This window comes from Dama dama, chromosome 9 (genome assembly GCF_033118175.1).
Source record: "Dama dama isolate Ldn47 chromosome 9, ASM3311817v1, whole genome shotgun sequence".
NCBI lineage: Eukaryota > Metazoa > Chordata > Mammalia > Artiodactyla > Cervidae > Dama > Dama dama.
The window spans coordinates 70,572,874-70,593,102 of NC_083689.1; the positions used below are offsets into that span (position 1 = coordinate 70,572,874).

At 38.0% G+C, this 20,229-nt stretch overlaps 1 protein-coding gene across 1 annotated transcript in view; it reads right to left on the reverse strand.

Annotated features, from left to right (window-relative positions):
- Nucleotides 1–2,519: 2,519 nt before the first annotated feature.
- The window catches only part of LOC133062603 (hepatitis A virus cellular receptor 1-like), a 38,672-nt gene continuing 20,962 nt past the window's right edge, over nucleotides 2,520–20,229 (reverse strand). The window contains exons 8-14 of the mRNA XM_061151823.1: nucleotides 18,163–18,495; nucleotides 15,242–15,688; nucleotides 14,101–14,196; nucleotides 10,943–10,998; nucleotides 6,378–6,492; nucleotides 5,457–5,493; nucleotides 2,520–2,873 (exon numbers count right to left, since the gene is read on the reverse strand). Of these exons, the coding sequence (XP_061007806.1) occupies nucleotides 2,771–2,873; nucleotides 5,457–5,493; nucleotides 6,378–6,492; nucleotides 10,943–10,998; nucleotides 14,101–14,196; nucleotides 15,242–15,688; nucleotides 18,163–18,495 (1,187 nt within the window). The 3' untranslated portion in view covers nucleotides 2,520–2,770. The remainder of the gene's footprint in view (nucleotides 2,874–5,456; nucleotides 5,494–6,377; nucleotides 6,493–10,942; nucleotides 10,999–14,100; nucleotides 14,197–15,241; nucleotides 15,689–18,162; nucleotides 18,496–20,229) is intronic.

The window sequence follows — 20,229 nt, forward strand, 5'->3', positions numbered from 1 at the left end:
ACAGTATTGTACTGGCACAAAGACAGAAATATGGATCAATGGAACAAAATAGAAAGCCCAGAGATAAACCCATGCACGAATGGACACCTTATATTCGACAAAGGGGGCAAGAATACAATGGAGAAAAGACAATCTCTTTAACGAGTGGTGCTGGGGAAACTGGTGAACCACTTGTAAGAGAATGAAATTAGAACACTTTCTAACATCATACACAAAAATAAACTCAAAATGGATTAAAGATCTAAATGTAAGACCAGAAACTATAAAACTCTTAGAGGAGAACATAGGAAAAACACTCTCCAACATAAATCACAGCAGGATCCTCTATGACTCACCTCCCAGAGTACTAGAATAAAGACAAAAATAAACAAATGGGACCTAATTAAACTTAAAAGCTTTTGCACAACAAAGGAAACTATAAGCAAGGTAAAAAGACAGTCTTCAGAATGGGAGAAATAATAGCAAATTAAGCAACTGACAAAGAATTAATTTCAAATATACACAAGCAACTCCTGCAGCTCAATTCCAAAAAAATAAATGACCCAATCAAAAAATGGGCCAAAGACCTAAACAGATATTTCTCTAAAAAAGACATACAGATAGCTAACAAACACATGAAAAGATGCTCAACATCACTAATTATCAGAGAGATGCAAATCAAAACCACACTGAGGTACCATCTCAAGCCAATCAGAATGGCTGCTATCCAAAAGTCTACAAGCAATAAATGCTGGAGAGGGTGTGCAGAAAAGGGAACCCTCTTACGCTGTTGGTGGGAATGCAAACTAGTACAGTCACTATGGAGAACAGTGTGGAAATTCCTTTAAAAATTGGAACTAGAATTACCATATGACCAGCAATCCCACTGCTGGGCATACACACCGAAGAAACCAGAATGAAAGAGACACGTGTACCACAATGTTCATTGCAGCACTGTTTATAATAGCCAGGACATGGAAGCAACCTAGATATCCTAAATCAGCAGACAAATGGATAAGAAAGCTGTGGTACATATACACAATGGAATATTTCTTAGCCACTAAAAAGAATACATTTGAATAAGTTCTAATGAGGTGGCTGAAACTGGAGCCCATTATACAGAGTGAAGTAAGCCAGAAAGAAAAACACCAGTACAGTATACTAACGCATATATATGGAATTTAGAAAGATGGTAACAAAAACCCTATATGCGAGACAGCAAAAGAGACACAGATGTATAGAACAGTCTTTTGGACTCTGTGGGAGAGGGCGAGGGTGGGATGATTTGGGAGAATGGCATTGAAACATGTATATTATCATATGTGAAACGAATTGCCAGTCCAGGTTTGATGCATGAGACAGGGTGCTTGGGGCTGGTGCACTGGGATGACCCAGAGGGATGGGATGGGGAGGAAGGTGGGAGGGGGGTTCAGGATGGGGAACACATGTACACCCATGGCAGATTCATGTCAATATATGGCAAAACTACTAAATTATTGTAAAGTAATTAGCCTCCAATTAAAATAAATAAATTTATATTAAAAAAAAAAAACAAAAAAAACAAGCATCCAGCCCTCATGGACTACTTTGGTGTGAGTAGCTCTGAATGTCCCCCAAACTACTCAAGCATGAGTTATTTCAGGGTTTACTAAAAGTGAAATTAATCTCCAGTCTTTTAACTGCTCATGTAGAAATGCTTCTAAATGATTAAAATTATCTTTACATTTAGCCTTTGTCTAATACTTCTGGGAAAACCAAAATTTAATTGAGTTGTGAGAAAGAAATATAACACAGGTATTGATTCAATATGAAAAAGACCTTTTATCATTCCAAAACAATTTTAAAAATCAAAGTGGTTTGAGGACAGTTTAGCATTTTGTAGAAACTGGTAACACTCTCAAACAATACTATTATATTTGCAAACTCTATTTTCTAAAACAGAAAGCTTGTTTTGCTACTGCTTCCCTCTCTTTTTTCCTTGCATTTATTTCTGCCCTGCCTCATTCTAAAAACCAGAGCCTGCCAGTTGTCAACATAAGCACCTAGAAATGTGGCACTGATTTAGCAAAATATCATAAATTATATGGTTATTGATTTTTTTCTCCTGGTGTATTCATGGTCTACTCAATACCATTGCTTCTTCAAACTGCTCAAATACCATCCTCCTCCCAAAGAAAGCAAAATGCCTTGTATTTCAGAACCCTGAGAAACCAAATTTGTCTATAATGGCAAAATCACACTCACCTCCATTTTCTATTGGGGAAATAAAAATCTGTACACAATATGAATTGAAACCTTTGGGACCCTGAGCACTATCACATTTGGATTTTAAAGAAAGAAAAATGGACAATCATGAAATGCTTGCACGTTACATTCTATAAGTCCCAGACTACATGTCCTGATTCTAAGTTGAATTCAGATATTCTTGACAGCCTTGGTAACTGAGGTAGAAGTTTTTTTGTTTTTCTATCTTCCCAATCAGAATTCATGATGGAAAGATTCATGAGATCTAAACAGAACGTAGAATTCTAAGAAGCATGTTTAATCTTTTGAAGGCCTCTGCAATGATCAGAAAGTTGGAGCCAATTTAGTATAAAAAATTAGAACTCTGTGACAGAGGTTGACTTTACACAGTTGAGCTAGCAACACTCTACCCAGTGTCCCTGACTCATAGCAATGCCATGGGAAACTGACTGGAAAATTGTGCAGCTGATTGAACGGACTCTGACACGGTATCTGGTCACTGTCTTCTACAGTCAAGGGATAACACCTTAGAATCTGGATCCAGGACTTAGTGATAGTCATCAATAATGTAGACATTGTCTTCTGCTTGGATAGGCTTCAGAGCTGCATTTTTCAAAGCTCCAATGTGAGAATCTTTCAATGGAATCACGCTGTAAAAGAATAACATGAGTAAGAGAAAAGAAGATCACTTCTTAAGTATGAGCAGCATATTTGTTTATGTTCATTCAAGCCTGGGTATGTGCATTTCTCAGAGCCCCATTCAAACATCCTATGAAATGAATAGAAGTTCCAGAATTGTGAATATGAAGTTACAGGAAATTATTTTTTCTAAGGAGATAGAAAGTCACACCTTTTGGTTTCAAAAAACTCACACTGGTCTCTTCCAAGACACTCGTGCAAAAGAACAGAAAAATTTATAATCCAAGAAGACAAATACCACACATCAAATTGAAGTACTAAACCAGGATGCACAGTCTCAAAGATAGGCAGGAAATGGTTTGGCTGATGTTTTTCTAGCTGAGGACTGTGACCCTGTAGCAAATATTATTTAGTACTATGTATCCTGTATTTAAGATAAATACATATAAGTATACAAAATATCAGAGCATATCAGATGTAGTAAAATAGTATTGCTTCACCTAAGTGTGTTCTAGATCAGAATCAAAACTCACAGCCTGCCTTAACAGTCAAAATTAGAAAGCCCTGGGTTAGGTGAGTTTTATAACATGAAGACTCACACATCAAGTGTACACAAAGGTCATTTGTGGAGTTTTGATATCAATGCTTTTATAGAAGTTGTCTGTAGTCACTATTTTTTTACCTAAGCCTGTCCAGAAATGATATGAAATGCACTGAATCTTCACTCAGCTCTGATCTTTAAACAGATGAGTCATACATGTGTGGAAACAGCTTAGGTATCAGCAGCTCAAAATGAGTCAACCTGATATAGCTGCCCGAAAAATAACATCATGAAGAAATATATCTTTTTGCTTCAGTTTTGTTTGCTTTTCTATATTATACAGCATCTTCTACAATAAATATTTTCTTTTCTGATTAGATGATTAAAAACTGAAACTTTAAAGAAGTAAACATTGAAAGAACAAAAATCAACTAAAAGTATGTTATCATTCATGCTTTTCTGTTTGTAGGGTGTACTTATGTTTTTTCCATTCTTGGAAGCTGACAGTCAAAAACTCCTAAAAGTCTGGTTTTGGACTCTAAGAGACCTGCTGTGTGATGTGACCTTGGATGCCACTAAACATCTGTAAAACTGTTTTTTAATTTGTAAACTGAGAATAATACTACTGCCTGTGCCACAGGTTTATTACTGTGAAGGGCATGTCTGCAGTAATAAAATCCAGCGTCTATGGAACACTTGCTATTGCTGGAGATTATTCAGGGCGTATTTTGTATACTGCCTAATGTGATTAGGGCCTCCCTGATGGCTCAGACGGTAAAGCGTCTGTCTGCAATGCTGGAGACCTGGGTTCGATCCGTGGGTCAGGAAGATCCCCTGAAGAAGGAAATGGCAACCCACTCCAGTACTCTTGCCTGGAAAATTCCATGAACAGAGGAGCCTGGTAGGATACAATTCATGGGGTCGCAAAGAGTTGGACACGACTGAGCGATTTTACTTACTTACTTGCTTCATGTGATTAACTCAGATGTAGGAAAGATTGGGTACAAACATTCAATGAAAGAGAACTAAGAATAATGGATGGCAGTTAAAGAGGGACGAATTCAGAATCAAAGAAAGACTTAGTTTAAGGCCCAAGATGGACCAGATGAAGCAGTTTATATGGTTGGAAGTAGGTAGTGGTTTCCTATCTTTACAGATGTTTGGGAAAATGACTCCAGGGATGGTTACAAAGAAGATTTAATTTTTTATTGGGTGAAGCGGTAAATTTGCAAAAACTGTAAATTGAAATGCCTGTGAGGCCAGACAGCTAACGTAAATGAACAGAGCAGGCTGGTTACGGAACAATAGGGGAGGTGGGAACCGTGGGGAGCTGGAGGGATGTCCCTACCTCCTGCCTTCGCAGGTCTTCAGCCTGGAGGTGTCTTCCTCCAGATTTTTGCAGAGCTGCCTTCTGCTTCTTTGGAGCTCACTCACATAGCCTACTGCCCTGCTCCAGTATTCCCCATGGTATTTCTCTGGAAGTTCTATAAGGCCCTGCTTATTCATTTATATGTTTCCTGTCTGTTCTGCTCATCTTTTCTGAATATAATAGATTCAATAGACATGCAATAAACGAAGCACTGAACTAAACAACCCATTCAAATGATCCCTGAAACAATACCTGCAATTTAGTTCACGTGCTCTAAGAGATAAGGTTTGAGGTGTTATTTCTGTAGTAGTTATGACACAATTCCAGGGAAATATAGAGATGCTTGGAGAAGGAAATGGCAACCCTGGAACCCTGTCTCCTTGCCTGGAGGATCCCAGGGACAGAGGAGCCTGGTGGGCTGCCATCTATGGGGTCGCACAGAGTCAGACACAACTGAAGCGACTTAGCAGCAGCAGCAGCAGCAGCAGCACCATAGAGATGCTAAAATCATCACTGGAAGGTTGAACAGCAATGGAGGTGTTCTATATACTAGATTTTTCAGGATCCAGAGTATAAAATGGAGAACTCGGAAGGAAAAGAGGAGAGGGACAGAGAAATTTTCCATATGTTTACTAGAGTAAGAACATCAAAAGGCATTACTAACACAAACCATTTCAAACTTACCGTAGTAGCTCCACTTTGCTACCCAGGCAAAAATATCCTAAATTGAAGGGGAAATGAAGAGAAAATTAAACATGCAAGCCAAAGAGTTCATGAATTTTTTTTCAAACCAATATATTATTACGATTATTACTTTAATATGAGCAAGATCAGTGCGGCTCTCAGAGTCTAAAAAAAAATGGCATTTACAAGAAAGAAAATTTTTAAAAAGAAAGAGAAAAAAATCAATCTGGACCCTAACCTGATAATTCCAGGTAACTTCTCTTGAATCTCCAGGAGCCAAGTAAGTCCCTTGGTATAAAGTATCTTGTGACTCGTAGGTTTAGTGTATTGACCTACATGCCCTAGCTTACATTAATGCCATTATATTTCACTGAAAAAAACCCTGAATATTGCACTTCTCTCATAGATGGCAGGTTTTACACACACATACACACACAACTAGTGAAAGGAGACCAGGAGGTGTTGGATGACTGTCATCTGAAACCCTTTGTTCTTCTCCTAGCACTGAAATCATGTACCCTCCTAAATGTCTCTTGTGCTTCTTCTATTAAATGGGTGTTATAAAACCATCAACAGTTTTAACCCATAGGGTTAAAAATTTGTTATTGATGGAATTGGAAAAGAACAAAACGGGACGGAACAAATTTTGTATTATTACAGTGGTTTTTGACTTCCAAAATCAGCTTTACACAACCAGTGCTTATTTCTCCATATTTAATTTCTCCTATGAATAATTTAAATATCATGTTTATGGAACAGTAAATTTCAGATAAATGAAAAATAAGGAAAGAACAAGGTAAGAACCAAGCAAGTTACATGAAACTGATATCACATGGAATGTACAGCTACATGCATTTGGCTCAAGAATACTCCTGTGGGCTCAAGAATATTCCTCAATATTTCAGTCCTGAGGTGACTTACTTCTCCTAATCCAGAAAACCACAAACATGAGCAACAATGCCAAAACAGTAACAGAGATTCCAATGTAGACTCCCTTGTTGGTGCTCATCCATGTTTCTTGTGCCAGCGCCGCAGGCTACAGAAACATCAGCAGATCAAACACAAAACAGAAAAATTAAACAATCTTGTTAGAGTTATAGGCAGAAAACATTTCAGAAAATAATATACCAAACACATTATTGTTTATTGGCCCCTGGCTAGTTCTGGATCATGAGGGGTAAAGGTATAAATGATGTGAAGTTGTAGCCTTAGGATGAAATTCTAAGACAACACAAAATTCAAACTGTATTTGGGGGTGGTGGAAATGTTTACATCTTACTTGCGGTGGTATTTAGAGAAGGGTACAGATTTGTTAAACTCAAACTGTATTCTTCAAATGAGTATGCTTTATTATTATAATTTATATATATTGTAAAAATAATAAGCTCCTTTCATAAATAATCCTCTTATGATGCTAATAAAAAACAATTTTGGTCCCTATATAAGTTGCCATGGTGGTGCTATTTGTTCAGTTCCTGAAACTGGCCATTAATTAAAACACTTCTTTGAACTAGAATTCAAGATTCTATGTCTTTGTAAATGGGCATGAAAGGCTGCTCAGATTCATGGCTCTGCTTAACAATTAAAATGCTGTGCAACTGGGAAAAAAATTCCTAGTGTGAGGGATCATCACGTCCTAGAGTAAACACAAAACTTACCAGGCCATCATGCTTGCCTCCTTTACATAGCTTAATTCTAATTCTAAAGATGTCCCACCAGGTAGGTATTTTAACAGAAAGGAAGTGGAAAATCAGAGAAAAAGATTAAGTCTCAAGTCTCCTCCTGCATAAGAGTTTAATCTCTGGAGTCAGAATCCCAGATTAACTTTTATTTAGTTGCTCTGTGACCCTAGCAAGTTATTTAGCCTCTCCAAACCTCTTTTTCTGTCAAATGCAGATTAAATAGGGTTTTGGGAAACGTACTTCAGGTACCTCCTGATAAACACTATGAGGAATACAGAGGAGGGTGACCTAGCCTCTGAGCTGTCCTTGCCTAAACAGAAAACAGTCAGTGCCTTGGGAGGGAAAAGCTGTGTTATCACCTTACTTGTGGCAGGTAAAGCAGTTAGAAAGAACACAGGGTTACAGGAAGCAGTCTTTGCTTGCTTTCTAAAAAATATTATGTTGCATAAAAACTGGAAATTATTTTAGAGTATGTAGCTCAGGATAAAGAAAGAAAAACAAAAATCAACCATAATTTCAACATCCAGAAATAGTTACTATTACCATTTTTCATTACATACACTTCTAGAATTTTATCTTTCTAGTACTTTTCTTAACAGACACAGTTACCGTATTCAATGTATACTACAGTGTATACATCATTTATTTTGTATCTGTAACCTATATATACTAAATATATATATATATATTTTTTTCACTTTTGGCAATGCTACATAGCTTGTGGGAATCTTAGTTCCCTGATCAGCTATCGAACCTGTACTTACTTCATTGGAGGCATGGACTCTTAATCACTGGACTGTCAGGGAAGTCCCAATCCTATTTGAAAACTTAGTTTTTTCATTTAACAATTGACACTGTCTTCTCATGGCAGTAAGTACACTGCAGTGACAACATTGTTAATGGCAATAAATGGGCATGCTTAATTGATAAGTAATTAATCTCCTATTATGGAATGTTTAGGTTGTTTGTCACATTTTCATGATAATAAACAGCAGCAATGTATATCTTATTTTATACATCTTTATGTATATGTTCATTCTCTCCTTACGATGCAGCTCAAGAAGTTGACCTACTGGGTGGAAATATATGCTGCTTGGTTTCAAGATACCTGGGAGACACCTTGATATCTTCACGGTCAAGACACAAAACGCCCCGATTGGGCTACCACCTATTGTGAACTTGCTTCTATACTGCTTATATTATATAGAAGAGATTAATTGCTACTAAATATACCTGTCCTGCAGATAACTGAGGTCAAAAACAATCTTATCATTCAGAGTGTTTGTTTCTTTTTTTTAAACTAGCATAAGTCTGACTGACAGGACATTTACATGGTGGCAGTTCTGCTATTTAACAAGCACAAACAAATTCAGCCCATATCCATCAGATTCATCAGTACGCATCTCATCAGAGTGATTAATCTTTCATATCATTCTTATGTGGTAGTGTTCTCTTTGTCACTAAGTTATGCAATATAAGGCCATTTGATGTCACATTAACCCCACTTTGCTTGACCTTGAATTTCTCTTATTTCTCACCACTTGCAATCAAGATTACTCTCATACCTGAATCTGTTCAAGTTTTTTGCTTCTAAGAGTTATTTGCACATAGTGAAAGGAAAGTTGTTTCACCCAAGGGAGCCAAAAGTAAAACTCTCATTAATAAATTCTTCTAACTTACACACAAAGATGAGGCTTTGATGAACATCATGAGACTATAGTCCCTTGGATTTTTCCCAAGCTAATTGCGGGAAAAGTGTGAGAACAAATTATAGAATCACAAAGTTGTTGAAGACCTGAGGACCTTAATATGTCATCATATGGGTAGGATTATATATAGAAAGACTCAGCAGTGGCCTCAAAATTTCTCTATAGGAGGAAAAATGGGTTGGAAAAAGATATTAGGAGGCCTATATTTAAGGAATCACACTTTCATTGACATATTTTTGGTGGGGATGGCCCCAATGCCACTACATCAATTCAAGGCATATTATTTCTCTAACAATGATCTAAGTCTTTCCTGGTGTGTAATGTTAATTCAGTCTTGTGGACACTCCTGAGTTTTCCAAATATTCTGTCATATTGAGTGTGGCACTTTCACAGCATCTTCTTTCAGGATTTGAAATAGCTGACTGGAAAAGGTCAGTTTTCATTCCAATCCCTAATAAAGGCAATGCCAAAAAATGTTCAAACTACCGTATATTGCACTCATCTCACACACTAGTAAAGTAATACTCAAAATTCTCCAAGCCAGGCTTCAGCAAATACGTAAACCATGAATTTCCAGATGTTCAAGCTGGTTTTAGAAAAGGCAGAGGAACCAGAGATCAAATTGCCAACATCCGCTGGATCATCAAAAAAGCAAGAGAGTTCCAGAAAAACATCTATTTCTGCTTTATTGACTATGCGAAAGCCTTTGAATGTGTAGATCACAATAAACTGTGGAAAATTCTTTAAGAGATGGGAATACCAGACCACCTGACCTGCCTCTTGAGAAACCTATATGCAGGTCAGGAAGCAACAGTTAGAGCTGGACACGGAACAACAGACTGGTTCCAAATAGGAAAAGGAGTATGTCAAGGCTGTTTATTGTCACCCTGCTATTTAACTTATATGCAGAGTACATCATGAGAAACACTGGGCTGGAATAAGCACAAGCTGGAATCAAGATTGCTGGGAGAGATATCAATAACCTCAGATATGCACATGACACCACCCTTATGGCAGGAAGTGAGGAGGAACTAAAAAGCGTCTTAATGAAAGTGAAAGAGGAGAGTGAAAAAGTTGGTTTAAAGCTCAACATTCAGAAAACTAAGATCATGGCATCTGGCCCCATCACTTCATGGGAAATAGATGGGGAAACAGTGGGAACAGTATCAGACTTTATTTGGGGGGGGCTCCAAAATCACTGTAGATGGTGATTGCAGCCATGAAATTAAAAGACGCTTACTCCTTGGAAGGAAAGTTATGACCAAGCTAGATAGCATATTAAAAAGCAGAGACATTACATTTCCAACAAAGGTCCATCTAGTCAAGGCTATGGTTTTTCCAGTGGTCAGGTATGGATGTGAGAGTTGGACTGTGAAGAAAGCTGAGCGCCAAAAAATTGATGATTTTGAACTGTGGTGTTGGAGAAGACTCTTGAGAGTCCCTTGGACTGCAAGGAGATCCAACCAGTCCATCCTAAAGAGATCAGTCTTGGGTTTTCATTGGAAGGATGATGTTGAAGCTGAAACTCCAGTACTTTGGCCACCTCATGTGAAGAGTTGACTCATTCAAAAAGACCCTGATGCTGAGAGGAATTGGGGGCAGGAGGAGAAGGGGCCGACAGAAGATGAGATGGCTGGATGGCATCACCGACTCGATGGACATGAGTTTGAGTAAACTCTGGGAGTTGGTGATGGACAGGGAAGCCTGGCGTGCTGCGATTCATGGGGTCGAAAAGAGTCGGACAACTGAGTGACTGAACTGAACTGAACTGAATGTTGATACACTATGCCTGAAATAATTCACTCCTTTTTTCTTATTTTCTTGTCAGGAGAAACTCTGTCATGGGTGTATATGTGTGTGTAGAGTAAAATATCACTTTTCAGGTATTTCTAACAAACTAGTGCATCTATATAGAGTTTTAAAATTAATTAAAGTATCCCTATTGAAGAGTCAAATTATTTTCTTCCTTTATTTTTTAAATTAGAAAAAATCAATCTGTGGACTAATCTGACAATAATAATCTCTAAATGTAACTTTATTCCAGAAGAGACATATAAGTGAATCAGGCTAATAAAATAGGAAGGAATATACTTACAGGTTGATTGTTATGCCAATGGGGATCTGGAGACTGTGTTACAGTGCCATTTCCATCTGCTCAACATGAAAGAAAATTAAAAGGAATTACAAAAAGATATTGAACTTCCCTGCAAGTACCAAATATTTTCACACTGCCTTCTGGTAATGAAGGGGAAGTTGAATAATCATATGGCCTAATGCTGTAGGCATCCCAAGACTAAAACCAAGTTAGTAACATCTATTAATTTAAGTAGTAAGGATGTGCTTCTTAACCATTTTGTCATGGACACTTTGAAAATGAACCCTTTTTTTTCTCCCTATGGGAAAAAAAATGCATGCTCACAGAAAGTTTACTGAAATTTTAGACAAGTCAGAGTAACCCATTCTCAGAACTAGGTTAAAAATTACCAATTACAGATAAATAATCAAAATATTCATGGCAGCTCAGAAACTTCCAGTGAGTGCTCAGAAGTCATTACACATCCAAAGAGCAGAACCACTCTGTTCAGAATGAACATTACATTGGTTTTACACTCAAAATGTGAGTGAAATGCACTAAGATACCTCAAACAGGTGGCATCCAACTCCTACATTATATGCCTGTGTGCCCAGACACTGATCCAAATCTGCTTTAGAAAATATGTTACATCACTCCCAACACCAGTATACCTAAAATCCCAATATAAAAGGATATTATTTCTTCAAGTTTTGAATGTCCAAATTTTAATAGTGTTTTGAAATATCTCTTTTGTCACACAGAACATATACTGTTGGCCCTTCTAAGCAACTATAGGTCTAATACAGAATTCTCTCTTTACTGAGTATCTATTATATACAAGCACTTTACATCCCTATACCAATTTTCTTAATCCAAAATTTTAGATGAGGTGCTGAAATGGTTGAAGTTTCCAACTCGACTAAAAGACAAGAGCCTCAGCTCATAACCACCGCACTCATTATATTCCCATTCAATGAAAATACTGCAGGTCTCAGAGATTCCCATACTACTGACAGAGTTATAATACCATCATTTTCTAATGGTAGTGAAAATGAACTAACTACATCCCCCTAAGTTCTCAAACTTTACATTACTGTATCTACAATTGAAACATTCCAACACTACTTCTTCAAGAGATAAAGACAGTACCTACAGTCTAGTCTGTGGGTATGATTTATGTTATAACCTTAAATCCTTAAGCTATAGAATGAGTGATGTTGTAAAAAAAAAAATAGCAAGGACTTGAGTCAGATAAAACTTGACTTCAGTACTGACATGTCGCTTACCAATGTGACCTTGATCAATATCCTTTACATACACATTATATACATATGCATGTAAATGTATGTATTTATATTTTGAGCTGGGGTAACCTTGAACTACAAGCTGTTGATAGCACCTGTCTCATAAAGTTGTCATATTAGATGATGCATGTAAGGTGCTTAACACATGTTAAACAAATATCAGGTATCACAATTACGTTGCTATATAACAATAGGAGCAATGGGGAAGGGACACCATGCAATGGATTTTCCAAATATCATGTCCTTCATTCCTTACAAACATGTAGTGAGGAATGAAACAACTTGTCCATGGGCATGCAGCTTGAAACTGCCCATGGGCGGATAGTTGAATTGGAAGCTGTTTGTCTCCAAAGTAGAACTAAATGTCCTCGTCAGTCTAACAATAGCAAGAAATAAACCTGCCTGAGATAATTAAATAAGATACTATACAACAGTTTGCTGGCACATGCATCTGAAAAGGTAGCTGCAGGCCATATGAAACCAAAACTCCTTCTGGACTAACATTCTTTGCTTTGTGAGGCTTTAACCCACTGAACTACCACTTGGACACTGTGAGGATTTGGCTGAAGGGCCTCAGTGATGCTTCCAGGACAGCAGCAGTCACAGAAGTTGTGGGGACACAGCTGCTCCAATGCCTGTTTCATGCTGGCAAGTCTACCTTGACCAGATTTTAGTGACATATTTTAGAGAACAATTTCCCATTTCCTACTTTGTTCTTCCTCTTAGCATAAAAGAGTGGGGTACGGTTGCTCCACCTGCTCTAACATGTATTTTTATCTGCTTTCTCTTTGTTTTTGTGCCCAGAAACAGTTCACACCAAGGATTCCACTTTCAAAATCAAATGTCACTATTAGCTAATCCCAATTAAATCGGTCCCTCTCTGAGTCCTGCTGCATGTCCATTTTCAATTAAGAGCTTCCTTGACTGATTTGCAAAGATGGCCACCCTGGGTGTTTGCTACAGATTAGCAACTCCTGAGCATAATGAGTCATACCCACAGGTCTCACAAAGTCTGACTTTGTTTGGATGTTTCACAGGCACATGGACAAATAAGCCACTTCTGCATTACAAAGGGGTCACATGTGGCACTCTCTAAATATGCCACCATGGGTAACAGAGTTAGCTGGAAAAGATGACAATTCAATATCATCTTTCTCCATTATAGGAAAAACAGACTAATCTTACATTTCAAAAGAATATGGACTTTCCAAAACAAGGGAGAACTGGGAGACTTTTGGAGTGGAATAGCACAATCCTAGTGGGACCTGCCTCTTTGGTTCTGGTGTCCATGTCTTCAACCCAACGCAAAGTGTCCATGTGAAATGAAAGCTCAACAAGGCAGCGGGGGAGACTCCTGGCTCTGTGTAGTTTCTGGGGCTTAGAGGAAACATAAACACATGACCAGTTTGGTCTGGACTAGTTAGGATTTAATTGTTTTAAGGCTCTGTCCAGGGAAGTATGCCTAGAAATAAGTTTAAAGGCAAGGCTGATTCATTTTAATTAGAAAAATGTGGATATGTATGTAGATGGTCCCAAATCATACAAGCTGCCTATGTCACTCAAATGTACATATTTCCAGACATTCTAAGTAACAGTCATAATGGCCACTCTATCACTTACCCTGTAACTGTGTCCCAAGATCTTTATCTCAAATAATGCTTGTAAGAATAAGTGATATTCCATCCATTTTCCAAAGGATAAAACCAGATTCAAAGAGGGTAATAAGATATTTGTTTAAGTTGCATAGCTGAGTGGAATAGTCATATGGCATTGACGTCACGCTTCTCTTATTTCAGAATATGTGCTCTTAACAATGTGCTAATACTTATCAAAATTTGAAAGCTCCCAGGTGTTCAGGAAAGAAACTGAAGTTACCTGTTGAACAAGAGTGCCATGGTGAGCTGGTTATGTTTGTTTCATACACGGTAGTAGGCTGGGTTTCTGCTGTCTGAGTTGGAGAAGATAAAGAAGCTATAGGAATGACAAGAACGGAAAAATAGTGTTCAACTGGTGGAGGAAAATTTACACCCCCAGCAGAAATAACAAACAGAACTAAATCAGAAATTACCCTTTGACTCTTTCTTAGAAATATATTAATAGATGCCCTTGACGTATGACCCTGCTATGTAGGCATTTCATTATCGTGAATAAATCTGATCTAGATAATGATCTGAGAGCTTAACAACAGAATTAATTATTTCACTTTTTACACATCTTTTGTTGTTCAGTTGTTAAGTCATGTCCGACTCTTTGCAACCACATGACTGTAGCATGCCATGCTTCCCTGTCCTTCTCTGTCTCCTGGAGTTTGCTCAAACTCATGTCCATTGAGCAGCAATACTGTCTAACCATCTCATTCTCTGCCACCCTCTTCTCCTTTTGCCTTCAAACTTTCCCAGCATCGGGGTCTTTTCCAATGAGTCAGCTGTTCGCATAAGGTGGCCAAATTATTGGAGCTTCAGCTTTAGCATCAGTCCTGGGGTTGTCATAAGAATTAAGGAGCTTAATACTTATAAAGCAGTTAGCATGTTTCCTGACACAGGAAACAGAGTAAGCATTAACTTCACTGAAATCTTATCCTCAAGTGTTGGGTTAGGCTTCAAAATGGATTAACTGTTTTCTATTCAGAGCTCCTTGTAAGACAGAATCTGATTCACTTGGCCCTGCTCTGGCACCCTTATTTTTTCCTCATAATTCTATGTTAAACTGGGCTGGATGCACCATCCTTTGTAGATGTCCATGACCAGTGGTCTGGCTTTTTTTTTTTTTTTTTTTGCTATTAATGATTCCTTTGAGAATCTAATAAAACCCACAGATCCCTCTCACTCTGAAGATGCTTAAAGATACAAAAGATGAATATAAGAGGGTACAAGTGGTTCACAGATTCTGTGAAGCCAGGTTTGGAAACCTGTTAAGAATCCTTACCCTAGATTGTACATCTGCCTTAACATAGTGCCCTGGATGTAGTATATCCTCTCCTTTAAAAACTCTTGCACTTAGAAGTACTTTTGCTTACCTGGCTGGAGGTCCCTTGTGGGTGCTGGCACTGGAAGAGAAGTAGAGGACCTCGCTGTCACTGGAGCAGTGGTGACCGTCAGGTTTGGAGTGGTGGTGTTGATTGTTGACGGCATAGCAATGGTGGTGGTTGTTGGAGCAGTGGTGACCACTGTGGTTGGAGTAGTGGTGGTGCTGGTTGTTGAAGTTGTGGTGGTTGTTGTTTGGGGGGTAGTAGTGGTGGTTGTTGGAATAGTGGTAGTCGTTCTTGGAGTAGTAGTGATGGTTGTCTTTCTTGTAGTGGTGGTTGTTCTTGGAGTAGTGGTGGTGGTTGTGGTGGTTCTTGGAGTAGTGGTGGTGGTTGTGGTTGTTCTTGGAGTAGTGGTGGTGGTTGTGGTGGTTCTTGGAGTCGTAGTGGTGGTGGTTGTTGTAGTAGTAGTAGTGGTGGTGGTGGTTGTTGTAGGTGGAGCTAGAAATCAACATGAAAGCATGGATTCATCAAGCAGCATGAAACAAGAGACTCGTGCTGGGCCTGTGCACCAACACAACCAAGGAGACTGTCCCCAGGTAGAACTCAGCACTTATCTCCCATGAACTCCAAGTTCTAGTCATTGGTCAACTAGAACCTGTGACTGAGGAGGGGGTGAAGATGTAGTCACAGCAAGGCAACAGCTGCATTTAAAGGATGATATTGTGGGAGGTGTTGATATTAAAAAATGACACATGGGATTTGTGTTGAAGCACTTTGTAAAGACTAGTCATACATATCAGATTTACATATCTTCATAAACATCTGTAAGGGAGAGAAAAAGTGTCTAGAGCATGAAGCTATCTTTGTCCACTCAGCAGTACATGACTAGAACCCAATAGTAGTTCTCAAGGACCAGAATATTGACCAAGTAAATAGTATTTGCTTCTGTCAGTTCTAAGGGTACCCTCCCAAAATATCTGCATCCTAAATGTGGATTAATCCACATCATTAACATATGCTGGATAACACAGATGCCATTTGCCACCTGGGAAGCCCTGAAAACAGTCATAGATCGTATATACATGAATGGATGGGGCTGTGTTCTCATAAAACTTTATTTATTTAAAAAAAAATGTTGGTGAGCTTATTTTATAATCTGATCTGGTCCTATGACTACTGTTTGCTGACCTGGGTCTAATAGTGTAGTTAAAGATTTTGAAGAACAGTGCAGTCTCCATCCTCTCCCTTCAGTTTGAAATGAAAGCAAAAAAAAAAAAAAAAAAAAAGAAGCAAGAAAAAAACCTGATCAAAGGAGTATAACAAGGAGGAAATTTAATCAGTTTGTTTCACTAACGTGTCTTGCTCAGGAGTAAATATTTCCTAAGCAAGAAGGTAGGAAACTAAGGCTAGGAAAAGCTGCTGAGGAAGAGGCCTAGGAGAGGTTGAAAGTAAGCGCACTCTGTGAAAAGTGCAAGAAAACTTAAGTAAAGTATTGGATTGGAGGCAGAGAGTCATTTTGGCTCAGTTATGAAATCGTTTCGACTGGACACAGCAGTAAATTTGCAAATATTCATCTATTAAAGAATTTATAAGCACTATAAATGTCCCCTATTAATTTCTTTCTTCCGCCAGACCATTCATATAATTTCACAACTCCAAAAATAATCTCTTCTCCATACACAGCTTTCTGCCACATGTGTATAGCCCCAGATTCTTTTGGCTGTCTGAAATTGACTCCAAGATGTTTCCCCAGAGTCAGCTATTTTCTGCATCAGAATTGACCTTCTTTTACTTGCCTTCATCAAATAACCTAAGTGTCCTTGATGAAGTTAGGAAAAATTATGAAGTTGAAATATCAATTTCATTTAAATTAAAAAAGAGAACTAGCTTATAAAGGCTCTGAGTATTGAGTTCTATTTTCATTAGAAACTTTAGTGGGAGAATGCTTACTATAAAAGAGCACCAGAAACCAGGAAATCCTTTGAACCTGCTCTATTCACCAAGTGGTAAAAAATTAAAATGTCTACATCAACATAGAAAAACATAAATTTCCCAGATTTTGCATTTCACAAAATTCTTAAAAGCCAAAAGTGAACAGCTCGTGAGATGAAAATATTCTCATATGGCAATAGGGCGATTTTAATTTTTAAACAAGCCATTTAGTGATATGATGTGAGTGAAAGTGAGTCACACAGTTGGGTGCAACTCTTTGTGACTCCATGGACTATACAGTTCATGGGATTCTCCAGGCCATAATGCTGCAGTGGGTAGCCACTCCCTTCTCTAGGAGATCTCTCCAACTCAGGGATCGAACCCAGGTCTCCCGCTTTGCAGGCTGATTCTTACCAGCTTAGTCATGATATGGTGTGATTTCTGCTTCAGAAAATCCAAGGGCAGAGGAAGGGGATGAAACTATACAGGCTCTTTCAATGTATATGCCACAAAATCACATTGACAATTGTCAAAACCAAATGATACATCTATTTGACAGGACCTTATATTACCTGTTTTGTATGTGTGAAACTCTCTCTGAGTCTTAAACTCTTAACAAAGAACATTTGAAAATTCTCTGAAGAAATGACCTCAGAGAAAAGGTCAGATTTTCAAGAAGAAGAAATTCAGCTCCATAAAAATACTCACTATATCTCAGTGCGGAACAGTGAATGCTTTTTCATGAACCAACTACTATTCCTGAAGCACTGCTTCAAGAACAGTTAGCTGACTGGGAAGATCCTCTAGCCATTGGTCTTGAATCAAGGTTACTCAACACTTCACTCTATACAAATACAAGATAGTCTTAACACTTCACTCTACACAAATACAGGATATTCAGTTGAAGAGTTATTAGAAAACAACATCATAGGCAACTTTTCTTTCCCTACTAAAGGGAAAGAAAGTTAATATCAGACAGAAAAGCTCTTATCTCTGGAAACCCACAGGAAGTGATCAAAGAAGTAGGAAGATAAGCTCACCTGGATTTACCCTCAACTCCAGGGTGGTTTTTATGTCATTGAACCACCCTCTCACCTCAATTCGGCAACAATACAAGCCACTGTCAGACAGGGCAGCATTGTTTATGGTCAAAGACACATCTCTTCCACCAATATGTCCATTTAGCTGGTAACGTCCATCCCTCCGATAGGTGACTCTGTAGCCATCAGTCCAGATGATGTTAGTTCCGCAATTAAGCCAAGGACATGCCCCTCGGCCCCAGCACATGCTTGTGACTTCACCATTATAGTAGCAGGGTAGAGTGACAGACTGACCCGCCACTCCAGTCACTCGGTGGTAAGAGGTTACACCATCTGTAAATAAAGAGACACCAGAGCATGCGGTCTTAAAATTTTAACTTTAATTTTACTTTCATTTTGTTCTTTATATAGCTTATGTGGTTTGAAATTATCTAACCATATTTTGAGTTTTTGAATTTAATATATGCATTTTTCTTGTAAACATATTCTTTAGCAGTATTATTATTAACCAGATATATTTGAGGATGAAATGTCATGTAAATATTTTTCTGTACTCAGGATTACTTCCTAATAGGACAGATTTATGAGAGAAAGTATCAGGATAAAGGGCAGAAATATGTTCAGTCTTTTGGTGAATATGATTGCAATTCCTCTCCAAAAGGTGTGAAACAAACAACACTCCGGTAATGCATCGGTGTGTATGCATTTCATCCTGTGTTTGATAGGTATCTGCTTAGTAAATGTTAATACATACAAGTGGCTTTTCCTCTCCCCTAGATTCAATCACAGTCTCAGTTGAAATCTGATTTAAAAACTGTGTAGCTTTTAAAATTTTGATTTTCAATTTCATTGCAATTTTTTAAATGGCTATGCAAAAAACTTCACCTCACAAATCTTCTCTAAGTTAAAGAAAAAACAGCGAATATTCTACTTACAGCATCATTGGCTAGAAGGCAGAAGCCGAGTAAATTCTTTAGAAATCAGTTTTTAGAGAAAAAGGGTTTATAATACTCTCAGAAGGAATGGAGGCTTATAATGGGCTTTTTTTTTTGGCTTTGTTTAGCTGCTAATTTGTATTGGACTCTTTGCAACCCCATGGGCTGTAGCCCGCCAGCCTGCTCTGTTCATGGAATTTCCCAGGCAAGAATACTGGAGTGGGTTGCCATTTCCTTCTCCAGGGGATCTTCCTGACTCTGGGATCAAGCCCATGTCTCCTGCATTGGTAGGTGGATTCTTTACCACTGAGCCACCTGGGAAGCCCAGCATGGGATTTAGGATGATTAAAAAACATTCAGGCTGGGATCCCTTCTTGTGAGTTGATGACTGTCCTGCAATGGAGCACTGTCCAGTTAGCCAGGGGAAATCAAACAATTGGACAATATTCATTCAAACAGTAAACTTTACCTCTTAAACACAAACAGGCAGGAAAACTCTCTCCTGCAGTAGAGGTTTAAAAAACCGTATTGCCAAATGAAGTCTGAGTGGTCCTTAAAAGAAATCTGAGATTCAACAACCAGTCATAGTTAGAACTGGATTGCAAGTCTGGAAAATGTTCTGGGAATAAAACATTCATTGTTATATAAAATAAGTCTAGTTTTCATTACCGTAATTCTGATTATATTTAATTTTGCTTAATATCATTTTTGAATTGTAAAGGTAATTTATGCTGATTATAGAAATTTGTTGCAGAATATAATTTTAAAATGTACTTTTCCTCATATTCCTACCTCTAGAGATTTTTTTTAATGATTATGTTTATTCCTAAAAATTTCCCCTATCTCACAATATGTTAAGATATGAGATAAATAATTGTTTTTATTAAAAATTAAATTTTTTTTTTATTCATTAAAAAAAATTTTTTGGCCACACGGCACTGCATGGGGGATCTTAGTTCCCCCACCAGGGATAGAACTCGTGCTTCCTGCATTGGAAACACAAAGTTTTAACCACTGGAAATCCAGGGAAGTTAAAATATCATTTTTTTTTTAAAAGAAACAGTTACACATGGTTAAAAAAATCAAAAAGTACAAAAGGTACAATAAAGGACTCGTCTTCTTCCCACCCATC